The 20,318-nt window shown below is 36.0% G+C and overlaps 1 protein-coding gene across 3 annotated transcripts in view; it reads left to right on the plus strand.

Moving 5' to 3' along the window:
* The window catches only part of LOC122520021 (MOXD1 homolog 2), a 180,565-nt gene that overhangs the window by 92,537 nt on the left and 67,710 nt on the right, over positions 1-20,318 (plus strand). For all 3 annotated transcript variants that reach the window (XM_043639903.1, XM_043639905.1, XM_043639904.1), the window contains exon 2: positions 6,186-6,505. In XM_043639903.1, coding sequence (XP_043495838.1) covers positions 6,257-6,505 — 249 coding nt within the window. In that variant the 5' untranslated portion in view covers positions 6,186-6,256. The remainder of the gene's footprint in view (positions 1-6,185; positions 6,506-20,318) is intronic.

Here is a 20,318-nt window from a genome sequence, read left to right on the forward strand (position 1 = left end):
TGTGATTTAAGTTTTTCTCTACTTTTTTTTTTGGTTTCATCTTATTACTATAAAATACAAGATAATATAATAGTATTTTTATCCGTACAATTGACTTTCTTTTGTCACTGTTATTGATTATAAATTATTAAACATTTGAATTAACCCTTGTGTTAAAAAGAAACGAATTAAATATCTGAATTTTGTCAGGAGATTTTAAAGTCAAGGGGCTGCTATGCTTTGTAGTGCCCCGACGTTATCTTCGATGTCATCCACAGAAATTACATTTCAACCTAAACCCTCCACCTCCATCTCCTCCTTCTCTTCTTCCTCCTCTTCCTCCTACAGCACCCTTTTGTTCTTTCTTTTTCCCTTTTTTTTTCAAGGGACATGCGTGTATACGTTGAAATTTGTCGAAAGCTTATGTATTATTATACTTACGTGTTAGGCGTAACTCTCTAGCAGTAGTCGTCTCCTTCATGTCGGTGACGTAAGCTTCGCGTGCTTAATTAGTTAACCGTTTCATCGAGATCATGATCGCGATACATACCAAAGTTGGTAGGAGATCGTCGTGTGTATAATCGTAATAGAAATACGATTTTAATTACCGAACCCTCGAGCCAGAGTCGAAGGTAAATTAATTGGAAATATTTGCTGGTTTATTGGTGATTTAATAAGAGAAGGAAGAATGGTAGAAAAAAAAAAATATATATATATATATACAGTTTTAAATAATAATACTCTATCCTTGGCCATGAAAGAAAAAACTCACGAAATTTAGTTTACAATACAGATATATCAAGCAGAAATGTTTTTAATTGAATTTTTCACGAGATTAACCAATTAATATATATATATAGATATTAATTATATATCATATAATATTAATTATATATACATGCATTCAAAAAAAAAAATTGCATAAAATTTATTCAAGTATATTTAATTGAAAAGTATGCAGAGAACGTAGGGAAGACAAGCTGAAAAAATAATGAGAGTAAAATAGAAAGCAAGTTGGAAAGCCAGGAAAGATTTTTCTCTACTTTTGTGTTAAATTTTGAAGGGCAGAGAAAAATTAAAAAGGGGTTGGAGGCAGACGAAGGAAATCAAGAGAGGGATCCACGAGAATGAAAATTTATGTGAAATTCCCATGGTCGAGCTTACTTGCAGTCCGTACATATATAATACGTACATAGATACATATATATATATACATACATGTATGCATACGGTTTTTGCGTTATGTATCGCATCATGCGCGAGCGAATCCGAATTTTGTTTTTGACATTTGTCGTCGCTTTCGGAGAACCAACCAACGGCGGTCTTTAATTTAGTTTATATTTTAATTGCTTTTAACGTCGACATTACCGCGTTTACCGAGAATCTAATATAAGAAAAAAAAAAAAGAAAAAAAAGAAAATGAAGAACAAAAGGAAAAGAAAAAACAAATCAGTTCCATAATTAAAGACAAATTCTGTCGCAGCAGGATAAAAACTCGTATATAAGTTTATATATCGGATATATTATTATTATTATATTCGAAGAGGTCAAATAAATTTTCCTTTTCAACGTTAGCGGTTGGTTTATGATAACATTTGAATTACTAATATCTCACATTTATATTACGTTTATAGCCGCATTGCGTCTATATTGCGCATAGAACGCAATGCGAACGATCTAATCGCTTGTCGCGAATGCATTCTACTAGAGGGCCGGCTAACAAATATCAAATGCCATAGAAATACCAAATGGGTGCGATAAGTTACGCGTACGCGATAGTGCCAATGACACCTCGGGAAAAGCAAATAGTTTTCGTTGGATTATGCCATAAGTATGTATATAATCGTTTAATAATAGATCCATATAAAATGCTCATACCTAACGGCTAGTTTACGTAGCTGGCGTTTTGTAAAAAAGAATCTTCTTTTTTCTCTCTTTTTTATCTTCCTTTTTTTTCTCCAAATTGTTAAACGATTGGCGTCATCAAAAAATCATTCCTCGTAAATCTATTTTCTTTTTGTAATTTTTTTTCAATAGATAACACCATCGAGCAGCGCATTCGTACGAAAAGATAAAATGAAAAAAAGAAAAAAAGAAAATAATAAATAAAGAAAAGAAGAAAAAATATATAAATGATAGATTGTAACTCGTTCGGTTAAACGAAATTTGCTTTCGAGTTGGTCAAAATATCTATGTATCGAATAAATAAAAAATAAAAAGAGAAAAAGAGAAAGGAAAAAAAAAACAAATACTCAAACACACACTTCGACTAATCACCGTTCACCTCTCACTCCGTGTATATATATATATCTAAAACTCCGTTCTAGCAAACGTCAACTTCTCTCTTTCCCCCTGTTGCGAATAGCATGCGAGCGTGAAACTACGAAAACGTATATACCATTTCGATTTCGGACGTTTTACCGAACACGTTCGTCGATTTATTTAACCCGGCAAGCACTAGAGGCTTTTGTATGAATGAGAGTGAGAAAGAAAAAGAAAAAGAGAGAGAGAGAGAGAGAGCGAGAGAGAGAGAGAGAGAGTAATAGGAGGAGAAATTGGGTTGTGGAAAAGTGGGAGGACAGGTGAGGTGAGGTGAGACGAGACGAGACGAGACGAGACGAGGCGTCGCGTTTTCTACAAAAGGGAGTGGAAAATCGAGAGAACGGGAGAAAGAGAAGAGAGAGAGAGAGAGAGTCTCTAACCGCTCGCACAGAGTGTCTACGTGAACGTTGCTAGAGGGTGTGGAATTTTGGTGAAAGTATCGGAGTAGGTGGTGGGGTGGACGGGGGGGGGTGTATCGAGGGGGTTGTTGGACGTTTCAGGTTGATGCCACACCGGTACTGGACGCAATTTGAGAGCAATCGACTGAACGACACGACGCAAATCAAAGCCGCTGCCAAAGCTCGGAAACTGCACCACCGCCACCTTCGAAACCACCACCACCTACTCTGTACTAGTAGTAATAGTAGTAGTAGTCACCTTCGCAATCGTCACATATTCTTCCCATCTTTTTTCTTTTCAACTTATTATTTCATCCACTTCCCCCCTCCTTCCCTCCCTCGCGTCCTTTTTAATTTCTATCCAAGTTTTCTTCTTTACGTGGTGGTGGTGACGACGATTTCGAGTCCGATCGGCAGTTGCATCGCTGCACGATAGATTGATGGGTGATGCATCATCATCGTCGGTATTTCCTAACAGAAATACAACACGTCATCTGGATGTGCATTATTACATTGGTATCATATTGTTGTTAATTGAATCGATCGTTTTTATATGAACGTTAGATGTGTGTGAGAAAATGCGTCTGTTAATTACGAGATCATCCTATTGCTCGCTTATTGCTCGAGAATAAATTTTAACGATGAGAATCAATCGAAGATATATATACTGTTACGATCGAGAACGATCTTTCGATGAATTTTCTAACGAACGTTCTATATAGTTCAATTAATAACTAAATGGATTCGGGGGAGGGGGGAGCGAGAAAAAACATTTGTTTCCTTCGATTCGCGTGCCTCGAGAAAGATTATCATCGGACGGGTATTTTTATCTGAAATGTAATTTACACACTCGTTGGACGTTCACGGTCGAATAAAAACGACAACAGAGATAGTCGTACCTTAGATAAGGGAGGAATGAATAATTACGAATCATTTTTATAAATTTTCTATTTTCAACTTTTCGCATATGTCGCATATGCTTTTAAAAATTACAATCGTTGTATACAAAATTATAAAATTTGTGTTTACCGATAGTAGTAGGGGCTTATTTCTCTTGTCAGTCCATCCCCCTCCTCTCCCCCCTCCGCGTGCAATCTCTGTCAATAGAATTCGCGAGAGTAGGTATAATTACTCGATTTCAATCTAACCCAACTAGACAAAGGTTAATCGAGAGTATCAACCGACCGATAGCGGCTTTAAATTGATCTGTTTACGATAAAAGCAGCGACTATACTACTATGTGGAATAGATTCAACATAGGCAACCAGCGACCATACGAAATTCTCCAAACTTGTAGCTACTCGTGATTTTGAAGAGGTCTTTCCTTTCGGACGAACGAACACGTGAAAGAGAGAGAGAGAGAGACAGACAGACAGCAGGTTTCTATCTCGTGCAAACGCTTTTAACGCGAGTACGACACTTCTCTACTACCCGGTACCTACTCAATTTGTACTCGACTCGACTCGTTAAGCGTTTATAACGCTCCGTGTCACCATAGTCCACCCAAAAAGCTAAGATTTTAATCTACTTTATTTGTTAAATTATTTCTTCCTTTTTCTCTCTCTCTCTCTCTCTCTATCTCTCTATCTCTCTTTCATCTTTTTTTTATTCTTTTACGTTTATATCACGATGAAGAGAGGCAAAATAAAAACAAAAATAAAATTGAAAATATGAACAGCCTTTAGAAGAAGAATCCGAAAGCGTAACAATTTAACGAATACCGGAAGGGTTAAAACGTGTTTGCTTATCAAAATGCAAGATATTTGAAAAAAATATATAATTGAGTTATAGGAATAAAATACGAGACTGCCGCAGCAGCAGCAGCAGCAGCTAACCCGCTTTTTCATTCACCAAACGTTGACAGAACTAATTTTTCTCTGAAGAAAAAAAATGTGCTCACCATCGGACTTTAGATTGGTAAACAATTTTTGCACTTTCTATCTTTTTTTTCTCTCTTTTCATAAAAGTCCTACCATATCTTTCATTTAACAATATTCCTTTTGTTTTTTATAGCAAAAAAAAAAAGAAAAGAACAAATTCGTACGACAAACACAATAGAAAACTTAAGTTGCAAATTTTCTTCTCGCTCATTTCCTTTTGTTATACTTTTTTTCAAAATAAGAGATCAAACTTACTGGAACACATTTAATGTCTTCGTTTATAGTCTGATGAAACGCTCGTTGACCCTGTTTAACAATATGAGCTTCTCTACCAATCATACTCGTCCGATTGGTAAGAATGCAAATTACACGGTTTTATCGTCGCTTCTTATTCTGTCTTCTTCTTCATCCATTCGTCTGTTATAAAGTTACAACCTTTTCTTCGTAGGTCTCGTACGACATACGTCGACAAATAACCAGACGTTCTCCCTTTAAGCATTCACTCGGTTAGAAACTCCATTTTCTGCAATTTCCCGTCGAACCGATTATTTGCGTATCTCTTCATTCCTCCTCCTACTCTTTCTCGTCTTTTATCATTTTACTCCTTAACTTTTCTTTCTTTTTATTCTCGCTCTTTGTTCTCATTCACACCTCCATGTAACCTTTTAATTCTAGACAGAAACATGGTCAACATCTTTTTATATCTCTCTCACTCTTATTTCATTCAATCTTCTCAATAAACGGAGAAAAAGGGTTAATATGACTTCATAAAGAAACGAGGAGAATAACCGGATAAGTAATACAACGTAAAATGTTTATGAATACAAACGAGTAATAAATCTCGAGATCTTAAATTAGTCCTTTTCTTTTCTATTATTAACAGCTACTAGTAATACACGAATTGTAAGAGTTTTTCTTGTACGAAAAAATATTTTCAACTCGTTGAGACTGAATTGCTTCTGTCTGATGAATCTATTTGAAATAAATTCATTCATTTTTGCGTCATTTGTACGTTGAACACGTATCCTGTATCGTGATATATATTTGTCTATACAATGAGATGCATCGTAGAAACTAAAATATGAAAAGAAAATGCTGCTTGTTCTCTTTGCGCAATCGCGTTAAAAAGTTTTAAGTAGCACGAGCCGGGGTTACCGGTGGAGTGACTCTCGAGTACCGTATTAAACTGTAACACGATATATCATGCTTGAAAGTAAATATCCGGAGGTAGTTCAGAAACACAAAAGTTTTATCTTTTACTAAGGTGAAACTTTTACCGTTACATATAATAAAAATTTCAATTCCTATTTAGGTGTAGTACCCACGCAAATGATTTTATATTTCTAAGGGCGGAAATTTTTGACCATAATATCGATCGGAGGTGGAGGCAGTTGAGGGGGTTCGTTTCCACCAACCAAAGTTTAACCGTTACGAACAAAAGAATATGAATAACGACGGAAGTATGGATACCCAAAAACGTGACGATAACTAAAAGCCAGAATTGATTTTTGTTATTCGATTAAAAAATACCATCGATTTTGCATATTTTTTTTTAATTTAATATTCTAACGTTATTATATTTTCTTTCTTTATTATTCATTTCCAGATGCACTGAAGGCAGTTAATTCCAACGTTTTGCTATAAAGAGAAGTAGAAGAGAAAAAAGAAGAAGGAAAAATGAAATATTTGACGTTGTCGTTCGTTCTTTTCCTCTTGAACACCGTTTCTTGCGTCGAGTGGAAACACAGCGCGATCTTGGACAATAATTTTCTCGTTCTGTGGACACCAGGCGACAAGGAAGTAACTTTCGAGATTCAAGTGAAGACCCTTGGTTATGTCGGGCTCGGTTTCAAGAAGGAGGATGGTCGAGAGGGAGCTGACATGGTTATTGGTTGGGTGGACAACAACGGTCAGGTTCATCTACAAGTAAGTACTTCCCTCTAAACTTTTCGCTCAATTTTCAGTATTGAGAAATATCGTAAATATCGTTGTTTATATCTATGTGACAAATTAAATTTACAGTTTCTTGAATAGTATATTAAATCTATATTTCCTATAAAAGTCAATTAAATGAATACTATTATCATCAAATACAAATGATAATGACGAATAAATCCTACTCGTCTAATTACTTTTGATCGAATAAAAAAATATCATTCATAGAAAAAGAATATTTATTTTTTTTAGAACGTTAACGTGTCTCTGCTAACGATGAACTATAATTATTCTGTATCACGTTCCGACAAATATAGCAGCAAACGATCGAAACTCTCGGACGATTATTATCATCGAGATTACGCATTCTCGCTCGATTACTACCACCCGCGTGCAGAGAATATAATCATATAATTATTTCCAAGCTACCGATGCGATATATACATACACATAAATACACATAAATGCATACATACGTTGATATGTCTGGTAGTAACATGCACGCGTTTACATTATAATACGATCGTGTATATACGTAGGAATGAAAATATCTTTGTAGCGTATCAATTATGAAGGGGTGAAAGAGAAAGAGAGGGAGAGAGAGAGAGAGAGAGAGAAGAGATGATGGATAATCATAGTTGTTTCGTAGTTAAGTAACGGTTCTCTCTCGTTTCGATCGGTCGTATCGATAGTTATGGATCCCAGCATCGAAAGCTGCGGCCTTTCATTAAATCTCGATTCCTCCTCAATTTTAATCTCGATTCAACAAGGCGACATACCTTCTTGATACTTTCTCGATACCTTCTCGAAGAAGTAGCTCGTGTAAGAGCTTCGCGAAAAATGATTGTTGATAATCGGTCATTGTTTTCGCACCGAATCATGTATCTACTTCGAATCGAATATTCATGAATTATTCATATTCTCTCTCTCTTTTTTTTTCTCTCTTTATCTTTATCTTTTAGCAACCGAGCTCATTATCGGTGAACGTGAGAATAAAATTTCAAGTGTCCTTGCTCGCGGATGTCCTCGATGAATATATTGATTGTCTATCGATTGTTACGATCATTAACCATGTTTAATCATGCTTATTTATTTTTTGAATAATTTAATACTCGATATATTAGACTTTATCTCGATTGAAATACCACTTTTATCTCGAATCTTTGTAAAGATTCGTTTATGTGTTAATTTTATATGAATGAAATATAAGAACGATAAAAAAAGAAACTTAATTACTTACTATGCTTACTTTTGAAAACGATTAGGCGTGCTGCGATTCGTCATGTATCGTGTTTCACGTAGACTAAATGACTCGTTCTATGTTAAGTCATTGACAAAGAAAACAGGAAGAAGTGATGTGTTCTCTCAGCATCTGAACTAAGGAGAAAAGCAACGGAATATAGTCTCTCCCTCTCTCTCTCTTTCCAACTGTCTATCTTGTTATTTTTTTTATCAAGCCTTGCACGATACCACTTTAGCCAACAGCATCTTCTTCTTCAACATCGTGCCAAGTATATACGAGACACGTGATATGTTTTCTCTTCCTTTCCTACTTCTTCCTTTTTCTTTTCTCGGACATGTCATAGTTCCATTAATAGAAACTCGTAAAAGTTTAGCTGTCAGCCACACCACACATACTGCCGAATATATTTTTCAAGACCAGCCGTGCGAAAAACTCCTTTTATTCTTCGAGCAAATGCTTTATTTTTTTTATTATTTTCTTTTCTTCTTCTTTCCCCTTCCCCCTTATTTTTTCCCTTTTTCCTTTTTTTTCTTTAGATCTTTCGCCGAAGAAATGAAGACTAGAAATATAAAAAGTAACAGAGACATCTGTTATATTTTAACCACCAATCAATGGTGTTATTATTATTTTATTCGCTAAAAATCGAGTAGAATTTTTATATTTTTTTTTACACACAACGATCTTCGTAACGTCAATCAACATTTTACACGCGATCGGTAATAGTTATTTTGATCGTCGAAGTGAAAAATGATCATATTTCCTTTTATGGTACTTTTCACTAAACTAAGAAACACACTGCATTGTTACCGCGTCATTCGCAAAACAAACAAAACCAAAACAAAGGAAAAAAAGAAAAAAAATTAATGATAATACGCGAACAAACCGTATCTTACCTTCTTCAATGATATACGTCTTCACCGAACTGTCAAATCGTACGACACGGTTATTTATTCTTCGGCTTCGAAGATTGGTTCAGCGAACTGCAATAGCCTCGGCCTTCTTCCACGCTTATACTTCCGACACACCTTCTTTTTATAATTCCTTATAAAATGGAAAACAGTGAGTGTCGAGTCGAGTACCGGTTGGTGGAAAGAAAAAGAAAACGAAAAAGATAAAGATAAAGATAAAAATAAAGAGAGTCGTCGATGCGATATAGGAAAGCAATCTTCTCATCTGGCGACTCCTTCATAGTGGGTTAACTAAGAAGAGAACGAACTGCTTCTATGTATCTATCTAAAACATATATATATACATATGTATGCGTATCTATCCCTGTAGAAGGGGCGTTTCTCTTTCTCCATCTGTCTATTTATCTATCTATCTTTCTCCATTACCTTGAAGATTTTCTACGTAGGTAGATATCGTCAAGTGGTAAGATAGGTAGGTAGGTAGGTAGGTAGATAGGTGGGTAGCTAGCTAGTCAAGCTGCAGATCGCGTCCGTTTCGCGTGTCCGCAATTTTTCCGCTAGAGAATCCTAGCTGGTCGTTCCATAATGCATGCCGCGACTTGCAATGCCTGTATATATGCGATGCAGCCATTGCTGGACGTTCTCATACACGTAGAAAGAGAAAGAAGCAGGAATCTAAGAGTGAGAAAGAGAGAGAGAGAGAGAGAGAGAAGGGTGTAGTAGCAAGGAATGAGAGCGAGAAGGTTTTTCGTTATGATTGTAATCTTAGAACCAGACCAGCCGCAGGCATTCAGACTGACCAGACGACCAAACCCATGATACTTCTAGCTCTCGTTTTCTTGTCCTTCTCGTCTTTTTCTTTTTCTTCTACTTCTTCTTCCTTCCTTCCTTTTTCTTTTCCTTTTCCTTCGAACTTGTACTAGAAACGAAGACGTGCCTTTAACGTTGTCCTTCCTGCTTTCGGACAAAGTGACGCGAATTCTCCTCCTCTTTCTCCTCCTCTTTCTATTTCTTTTTTTCTTTCTTAGACTCTCATCTATTCGTTTACTCGTATTTTTCTGCCTCGCTTGCCACCTAGCGATTCGAATACTTTAAATTGTTTTGGATAACATCCAATATATTACGCTTACAATTTAAAATCTTTTTGCGATTATTATCGTATAAATATTCGTTAATGTAAATTGATTTGTTTAAGGATTACTATAGAAGGGTATAATAATAAAGTGTATACGTTTTCAATCGCGATAAATCAAACAAATATAGGTATATATATATGCGCTAATTACAATGGATTTATGCACGTTTCGTTTATTCCTCCAATCGGCGTACATTTATCCGCATATGATGAGCGTACTCGTTATCTTCATTGCACGAAAAATTTGATTCCACTATAATCACGCTAATTCTGTATATAATCGCGGAAGGATAGGAGAGATATGGTTACTGGATAAGTACGTGTATGTATACACATATTTTGCGTATCCTCGCGCAAACAAATTTATTCGTTATCAAATGAAATGAAATGATCGAAATCCGGGTACGATTATCCCTCAACTTTAAATACCGATAATTAGCTATCAATTGAACGAGAACACGAACGATTGAAATTATTCTCGCCGATATTCGTATCTTTCCGTTCGTTCATTCGTTGACTCGTTGATACGTTAATTCGTTCATTCGTTCATTCATTCGTTCGTTCGTTCGTTCTTCATTCTGCAAATTCTCATCGTTAAGTAACTTTATTACGTTTCTCGGATCGATTCTAACGATCACGACTGTTGCTGGATTATCGCATACGCAGTTATATTCTATAAGTATCTTTACTTCTTTTTCGATTTGCCACGCGTAAAAGAGTTGGGCGGATCTAGTAAATCTCTTCCAAGGAAAAGGGATAAAAATGTTCAGTTCAACTTATTTCTTAGGATCATTAGAGGTATTATTATTATGAAATTATAGGTTACTCTCTAATATACTATCGTTGATCTAGTCGGTATATATCTTGTTTACTGTCTTTAGACTCTCCTATATGTTAGTTGTCTTCTTTACACTGTCCTTTATATAACGAAAAGAGAAAGAGAGAGAGAGAAAGTTAGGAAAAATGTGCAGAGTAAGAAAAGAAATAGTAACACCGAATAGAAGAAGGATGGAGAGATCTAGGGAGATGAGAGAAAAGAGCAGGAAGGTAATGCCTTGCCCAGAATGAAATTCTTATTCCGCATTCTGCGTCGGCAGTTTGCCCCACTGCAGTCGAGTAAAGTGGTGGAAAAGAGTGGTGGCACGGATAAAAATGTGGAAGTTGCCGGGTGGTATGCTTTACTTTTTTTTTGTTCTCTCTTTCTTTCTCTCTCTCTCTCTCTTTAAACCCGGAATTCAAATCCGTCGAATGAAATAAAAAGCAGCAGCACGGAGGAAAAGTCGCTAACTCTTCCTTTTTCTTTCCATCTCTATCTCTATCTCGATTCCTCTTCTTTTGCACTTTTATTCGTGTTTTATTATTAAAACTAACGCAAACAGAGATTATTTAATACGAATTAAGTAGGGAAGATTTTTTATTTTGTTTTGTTTTTTTCTCTCTTTCCTTCCTTTTTTCTATTGTTTATTCTCAAATATGTTATAGATTAAGGAAGAGAAAGATGTGTAGGAAAAGATGAATTATAATTGAACGATCGTTGAATCGTAAGTGATAAATAAAGGATTAACTGGATTGTCAGGAATTAAAACGAAAACCAAAAAAAATATATATGCGATACTCTTTATCGCGTCAAGAAACTGCCTTTCGTATTCTCGATTATCATCCTATAGCTTTTTTTTTCATTTTTCCTTTAGATAGGACGGTAACCGTCCATAGTTTAGCAGTTGTTTCGTTTAATTCAATTAAAATTTACCGTATCGTGAAATTAATCAAAATTAATCACCGTCTATGAGCATAAATATCATCGAGGAGGGGAGGGGTCGGTGGCGAGCATGCATTCAGAAAATCCTTCGTTTCGCACATTAAATTTCCCCGTCTCTCTCGCGACGTGAATATCGTATTTATTAATCAACCGTGTCGAGAATTTAATTTCAATCGCACTTCAACATATCTCTTACTGTTGCTGCTACTACTGCTACGAGAAATAAATACTGAACGGGTGTTTTTCATGAAATAACATATACATATTCAGGAGGAACTAACGCGGTATCATCCCAAACGTTTCTCGATTACAATACGATCCATTTCGTTAGAATTTTAGAATTATACCTTTGATCTCGTGCCCTTTTAACGAAAATATATCATTACATTCTATTCTCCGTGATACGCTCCAATTCTAGATCGGGCTTCGCTCTTTATCCAATATCATCCCATCACCATCCCCCTTTTTCAAGATCAAAACATTCTCGTTTTCCGCAAAGGGTTCAGTATTACCAACAGTTCGCGATTAAATCACCAATAAGCTTTGCTTGCAATCGAGGATCCAGGGGAAGAAAAAAGAACAAGTAGGTTCGAATGAAAGAACGAACGAACGAAAAAATAAAAATGAAAAATACAAAATAAAAATAAAAATACAAATGAAAGAAGAAAAGAAAAGAAAAGAAAGGGAAAACGCATTCGAAATGAGAGAGAGAGAGAGAGAGAGAGAGAGAGAGGGAGAGAACAAAGAAGAAGAACATAAGAGGGAGAAGAAAAACAATAGAGTTTAATAAAAATGCCGTCTACCGTGGTAGTTCCGTAGGTGTACCACCACCCTGTACACATCCCAACATGTGCGACTAGCTTTCGAAAAGGGTTGCCATAGAGAGAACGGAGGCGGGGAGTTTAAGCTCGACCTAGAATCTAGGAAGAGGGGGGAGGGGGTGGCTGAGAATAACCGTGCGGAGGCTATTCCCAAGGTACTCCTGCCATGGGATCCCTCCAATGCGATTTTACCCGGCGTAAATAGGATTGAGCGTAAATGCAGTTACGTGTGCGCGTACCTGCTCTCGCACTTACATATATATATGTAGTACCTATCCACTGTGCCCTACTTATCGTATGCGTGTGCGTTCGTGAAACAGTGCAACTATATACTACACATGACAGCGTTACGTTTAATGTAGCAAGGTTTGGAAATTCGCCTCTCTCTCTTTCTCTCTTGTGTTTGTAGCGCATCCCTTATGATGTTTTGTTCTTTGCGTTTAATTCTTTCATCGTTATTTTCTTTTCTTTTTTCTTTTTTCTTTTTTCTTTTTCGTTTTCCGTTTTCCGTTACGCGCAATTTCAATAAAAATCTGTGATAAAGTTAGTTCGTTCCGCCGCAATAATGTTTTAGATTTTCATTGTGCCATTCCATTCTCATTTTTAAATAAAAAGAGGAAACTTAGATTCTATTATGTGTGTACGTACTTTTGGATAGTTGATGAGTCAGAATAAAAAGGATAAGATATAGCATTAAAGAATAAATTCTAACCATCTTACTTTATCATTTTCCCTTTCAGTGATCTTGATAGGGGTACAAAGCAGTCGTATGAGTCCTTGATGCGAGTATCTTTGCAAAGATTCCAACTTTCGCATACTGATTCTACCTTTGAGAGCATCTTCGATGTTTTCTTCTGTTTCCTTTTTTTCCCAGAGTCTCTTTCGGCTGCTTGAAGAATCTCTTGAAAGGCTTGCTCGAGTGCCCGGAGATGGCTTTGATCCTTGAACGTTGTTGCGTTTCGCGAAGAGACTAAATCTTCTCTTTCTTTTTCTTTCTTCTTTCTTTTATATATATATTTATAAATACGTGGTTAATATATTCAAAGAATTATTTCGCGTTTGACATTACAAATAAATTTGTTATTTTTTTTATTTTTTGTTGTTGTTGTAAATATTCATTATCGCTTAAATAGGTTTTAAAATTCCAATATGTTCCTATGGAATGTTACATATTGTAAATCGAGTATCGTAGGGGAAAGGTAATGGTAGTTTCGTGTAGAATCGAAGCGCACAGTTACCTAATCGGATAGCGTATAGCAATTTCGCCTTGACATAGATGCATTACGTGTTATTTGTGTACATAATATAAACACTGATATACATATACATATACATACATTTCTTTTCTCTTATGGCTTACCCGCCACTCTATTTTTTCTCTTGTACGTAGAAATATATATACATATATGTTTTATAGTATTCAATTTCAACCGGATTAGTTTTATTCTGCGCCAGACTAAACGTTCTAACAACATAAAGTGCATTTACGTGATCATTAAGAGCTTATTTAGAAAGGAACGAAGGAGAATTTGTGGTATTCTACTCTTCTCTTCTTAGTATTGCAACTTTCTTTTTCTTCTTCTTCTTCTTCTTCTTCTTTTTCCACGTACGAGATATCTCGTTTTTCCTCTTTTTACAAACATCTCTTCCTTTTCTTAACTCCTTTCTTGTATCCTCTCTCTCTTTTCCCTCCGTTTCAGGAATGACTTTTATGTCCCTCTCCCTTTCGCCCTTCCCTCCCACCACCCTCCCCCCGAAGTAAAGCCTCCCGTCGATACATTTTTCTTCCCTCGTTGCACACGATGTATCATAATACATATACGCGTGCACCATAAACCTCTATGTAAGTACGTTTGTAATATACATAGCCGAAGGATATTCCTACTTAGGTATAGGTACATACATGCATGCATACATAAATACATACATATGTACATATTACTTATATAACTTCTACTCAAATATTTTTCCTTTTTCCATGCGAAACAATAGCGAGAAACATAAGCGGTCAGAAAATATTCGTGCTTACCGATCGCCTCTTACAATTCTTTTTCTCTATTCGTATATTTTTTTACTTCTTCTTTTTATACAGATCAATAGTAAGGATGATTGGAGAGAGCGGTATAGTTTTTTCTTTCTCTCTTTCTCTCTCTCTCTCTCTCTCTCTCTCTCTCTCTCTCTCTTTGATATTCTTGTGGAATTTGTATTTCTCCTTTATCGAGAAAGTAGAAGAGAAAGCACTATATATGTATATACATATACGTAATATATAGTAGAAAACTAAAGAAAATTTTGATCGTAAATATCAAGAACGTAGAATATGAAAGTAGAGCAGAATAGTTGTTGTCTTTAAAATTGGGGAAAAAATGTTATTTTATATCTATTTCTCTTTATCATCTCTATCTGTCAAGAGTAAAAAACAATAAGAGGATGGAAAGAATAAGAAAAAGGTAGAAGTAGTTGAAACAAAGTGTGTTTCACCTGCATCACCTGGTCTTCGTGTGTGATGGATCGTAGCTCGTTTGGTGAATATAGGATATGCATTATAATGCATTGGTAAGCTTGGTGTTCTCTCTCTCTTTCTCTCTTTCTCACTCTTTTAAATCGGACTACTCGTTCCAACGAGAAGCACAGCTACTTTCTCGATAGGGAGTCGCGATCGTTCGAACCGATACTGTCAAAACTCTCGTACGTGGGGCGTGAACGAGTACTCTGCCGGGACCACCGGAATTATTATCTTTTGATTTCCCCCGTGTGCATCGGGTGGTCAAGAATTTTCAACGAGACCCATTTCTTTCGCTTTCTCTCTCTTTTTCTCTTTCCATGCTTTCTTTTCTAGTGCTTTTTTAACGTCAAAACTCCTCTTCCCTTATCGTTGTACTACTACTACTACTACTACTATTCGTTCGATACTCCATATCGGTTTATCAATCGTGTAAAGGGAATTGCGATGAAAAATGACAGGTAAAAACCTATATCCTACGATGGATTAATTCGGGCTAATATAATTGTGAATTATTTCTTTCTTATCGATCAATTATTTTACAAAAGAGGATAAAAAAAAAACAGAAAAAAGAAAATAAAACAGAGAGGAATAACAAGGTAATTGTCAGTCGAGACAAGTACATCACTTTCGTTTCTCGTGTGAGCACCATTAATCGAGAGATTAAACGATTAATGTACTCCCGAGTTAAATGAAATGAAAAATCAAGGAACGAAAATGCTTCCTCCTCCTCCTCCACCTCCTCCTCCTCCACCTCCTCCTCCTCCCGGTGCAACGATCTGACAATTCGAAATATATAGCCATAGACAATATAAAATAACAATTATACGCGTCGGGCAAACGATTAAAGAGATACATTTTTCCGGTCAGTGAACGAATGAATCGCAACTGTCACGAATTCTACTACTACTACTACTAATACTAATACTATTATTCTCTCTTTCTCTCGCGTTCTCATAAATATGCTCAACTCTCTGTTATCAGAAACTGATATGTCTCTGACAACTGATCTGATACGAATGCAAATCCGTAGGCACGTAGTAGACATATAGTTATTGAGCCGTGAAATACGATCTGTCAATAAATAATGGTAATCCGAGACTAGAGGATCGTACGGGAATTCTGATTTCGCCGTTTTGGAGATACTAGTCGAGATGTAAATCGTAATTGATGCTTATTTTTCACTTGCCCGTTCCACCACCCATGGAATACCATAAATCCCTTTCTTCTTTCACTGTGCACTTTCGATATTTCGACAGATAACTACGTTCGGACCTTTCACGTTGGAAAAGCGAATCGAATCTAAAATATATACGTATAGTATATATATACGGAAAAAACAATTCCGTTTGTTTTAATGAACCTCGCAAGAATATAAATCGATTTTATCGTCCGAACGACACTCCCCTCCACCCTTTCTTTCTATATACATATATTTTTTTTCTCTCTCTTTCACGTTCATTTTCAATAGCAAAAATTATTTCTCTTTGTAATAACCCTGTCGCGTATTTTCTCTTTGTACGCGTTACGCGTATCTTAAATAAACCTTCTTACAGATGCAATCCTCTTTCTTTTCTCTTATTAAAAAGTTTCCTTATTATAAAGTTATGTGTCCCTTCCCCCTTAACTTAAATGAATATCAAACAGTTCGAATTTTCTTCATCTGAGAAATATCTTCGATGAATCACCTAGAAGGAGAATCTTACTCTTACTCTTCATCGTTTTAATTATTTCATTAGGTAACTCATCGGTATCTAATTACACGGAATTAGATGTTCTTCGGATAAGTTTAAGTAATAGGAAAGTGGAAGGGGATTTGGATAAGACGAAACGAAGGTAGAAACCAAAGCGTTACATGCCCGAGAAGAAAGTTAAAAGCATCCTGTTAAATTGGGTTCAACTTCTATTGGTTTTCTGAGACTATGGGTATACAATTCCATCGATCGTGTTGATGCTAAACCAATTACCGAACACAGCCTTTGTCTTGTTATTTTCGTTAGATATTCCGTCTCTCGTTCGTTTATCTCAAGCTTTACCTTTTTCTTTCTCACTCCAATAGGGCAGATTCTTTTTACGACAAAAGACGTTTACGAGTTTAATCCATTCATGACCAATGTCATTTCGTTTTAGATAGAAGTAGGTATTACAAAATCTTTAACGTTTAAACCTTTTATATTTTGTAATCGTTTAGAAATAATAAGTACGTAGGTATTGTAAAAAGAAAAAAAGAGAAGACAGACAAAAAAATTTTTTCTAGCACTCTATCGTGGGTAACGCAAGCAATTTCCGATATAGTTGAATGTTCTATTTTATTTTATTTTTTTCTGTTTTTTTTTTCTCTCTTTCTTTCTTTATTTCTCATCCAGGCAGGACGCTTTTCGTTTAAACTTCCGACGTTGGAAGTTCGTGTCGCGTCGCGTACGGCTTAATACAACTACCAACGTCTAGGCGCATTCAATTTCAAAGCTTACATCGAAAAGGCATAACGGAAGAAATGGAAGTTCTTTTAACAGAAAAATCTATACGACGACAACGATACCTACACACATACACACACACACTCACTCCTATCATCGTCGTCTATGCCTTTCGATTTCCAACTTCCCTCGCCACAAGTGGAGAACCAACCAACGTTTCGCCTTTTACTCTCTTTATATATCCGCGATATTTACAGCTGCTCTGGATATTTGATTTCCTTTTTCATGTGGTGGTGGTAGTAGTAGTGGTGGGAAAGAAGGTAACTATATAGCTCCTTCGTTTCCATCAATGGATTACATATATATACCTACTTGCATACGTATGTATATTTACTATATTCTACCTATCTCCTATCTAACCTCCTCCCTCAACCCCTCACGCGAATTTGCTTGCACTTTGATTTTTGGTCTCGATTTTCGTCATTTCAAAATATGTCAGGGTCTACCCTTTTTACATTTAGGTAAAAAAAAGTCCTTTGCCATCGATCGATCGTTCGTTCGTTCGTTCGTTCGTTCGATCCAATTTATATCGCGATGTGAAAGAAAAAAAGGATGGCAAATTGAACCTTTTCCTCCAATTGACAAAAAAATTTGGTAATCTTGCTAACTAACTAACCGATCGTGTGGAATCTATCGAGACAAATGTTTCTATTGTAAAATACAAAATCTCTATGATATTTTGTTATTTGTCGAAATTAATATTATAAAACGTGTTTTATATCCTGTTTGAAATGAATGAGCAAGGATGAGAAGAAGAACCACTGTAAATACTGGTAGGAATTGTTCGACGAATTGCCGTTCGAATAAACGGACACTATCGTGTTCGACCAGTGGCAGAGGAGAAAGGAAAAAGGGATAAAAGGAAGGTCTTATAAGCGTCGACATGACTGAAATGCAAGAAAGAAAGAAAGAGAAACGACGTTTATCGTGAAGCTACTGTCACGATTCTATCGTTACGAACCCGCGGACCCTTACTCTTATTTTGACAAGTTATTCCGTTGCACGCGTTCGCCCTAATATCACCGAGGACCACTTTGCATTGTGTGTGTGTCGGATGAACGATCATCGATAGAACATAGAAGAACGGCTTGACTTGATCCGCGTGTTGTTCGACATTTTTTGAGATAAGTGGACAGGTTTATTGGAATATCATCTCCCCCTTGTTGTTGTTATTTTCAATATTATCGATCGTGATATTTATTATACTTCTTTTTTTCTTTTTAAGAATTGATCTTAACTTTTGTGTTTTTTTCGTTTGTTTGTTTATAGTGTTCTTGACATAAATCATCGTTGATAAGTTTGAATAATTGCAATTATTGATTACGAACTGATTTCCACATCTCGGTTGGTAAATTAATTCTATTTAAATTAGTTTCTAATATTTGAAATATAAATGTTATGAATAAAAGATGAAGATATTTGCTTATAATGATTCGTAATATTTCGAATCGGGTTATCCATTTCGATTACAAAAGAGACTCACGAGTGTCTCGTGTGACGTCTAATCGACCAAAGCAAAGCCCATTCTCTTTATAATCGACTTTTATCGATTATCCACTCACCGACCGGAATAAATGCACAATTATTCAGTAGAAGAGAATTTTTTTTTCCCATCGATTACTCCTTAACTCCGTATCTCAACCTTTCTTCCATACAAGTAATTTCTTCTTTGACAATGATTTTCATTCCCCCCTTTTTTTTTTATTCGTAAAAGAACAACCCAACCTTTAATGTACCGATCACTAAATTATTATGCGACCCTTTTATAAATGTGTAAAAAGTTATATTAAAAGAATAAAAAAAATGTTAACGAACGAAGAAACGAAAATCATCTAAATCAATGAAAACCCGATTGGGTAGAAGAAAAAAAAAGGCTGAAAATAATGTTCTCGCGTTGAAAAGAGAAAGAAATATTACAAAAAAAAGAGAAAGGTTTAACCTACACAACGATATACGCAACTCTTTAAGCCCTTACGTTTGTAAGAAGTAATTAAACAAAAAGGGCGCTCATTTCTCTCTCTCTCTCTCTCTCCCTTTCTCTTACTTTTTCTCTTTTCTACAATCTTTTTTACCACTTCGTTCCATCTCTTCTATCAAGACGATCCATAATATCTAGCAGCTCTTAATCCACCGACAAAGAAAGTCTACCGTAACACCAAGGACACGTATTTATTACCTCCCGTTAGGGAACGACTGCGCAAAACCAGCCCTTTTTCCAAGTCAAAACGAAACGAAACGAAACTAAACGAAGCTAGGATAACGATACGGATGAAAATACTTGTTCTTCCTAGGATGTACCAGTTTTGAAACTAGACAGATAAAGACGGAAAATAGAAAATCCTTAATAATCGTTTCCGTTATTTTCGTTTACCCGTAAAAACCTAGGAGCGAGTCTAAAAACCTCGAAAATAGAAGTCGAGTTTTTTTTTTTTTACTACTCCAACCAATACTCTCTTTTCTCTCTCTCTCTCTCTCTCTCTCTCTCTATCACTGTCTCTGTCTTTCTTTCGTATTTCTCCATTCCTTCTTTTATACACGTAAAAGCAGGATAATACCGAAGGATGCGGTTTAGGTGGCAGGACGATACAAAGGATCAAATCTGGCAGCTTTTAACGACCACGGGCTTAGAATACAATCCTCGGGGTAAAACTGGCTTACCCGAAGGTTGGTAACTCGACGTCGTGCCCTTGTGAAAGAAGAGAAGAAGGTTCGTTCATTCGTAGAAGGTAGGAGAAGGGTGATTTCGAGACGGGAGTCATTTTCGGTGTTTCGATTGTATTAGATGTCAGATATCACGCTAGTGTAACAGATAGGGAAACTCAGTTTTATTTTTCGGCAGATAGCGAAAGATCGTGGAGGAACGATTTCCCCCAAATGTTGCGACCACCTTTTTGTTTTTTTTTTTGGTTCTTCTTCTCCAACCTTCGTCCTTCCTTTTTTTTCTTTCTTCTCTAAAGA

This window comes from Polistes fuscatus, unplaced genomic scaffold, assembly GCF_010416935.1.
Source record: "Polistes fuscatus isolate 324 unplaced genomic scaffold, CU_Pfus_HIC Scaffold3, whole genome shotgun sequence".
NCBI lineage: Eukaryota > Metazoa > Arthropoda > Insecta > Hymenoptera > Vespidae > Polistes > Polistes fuscatus.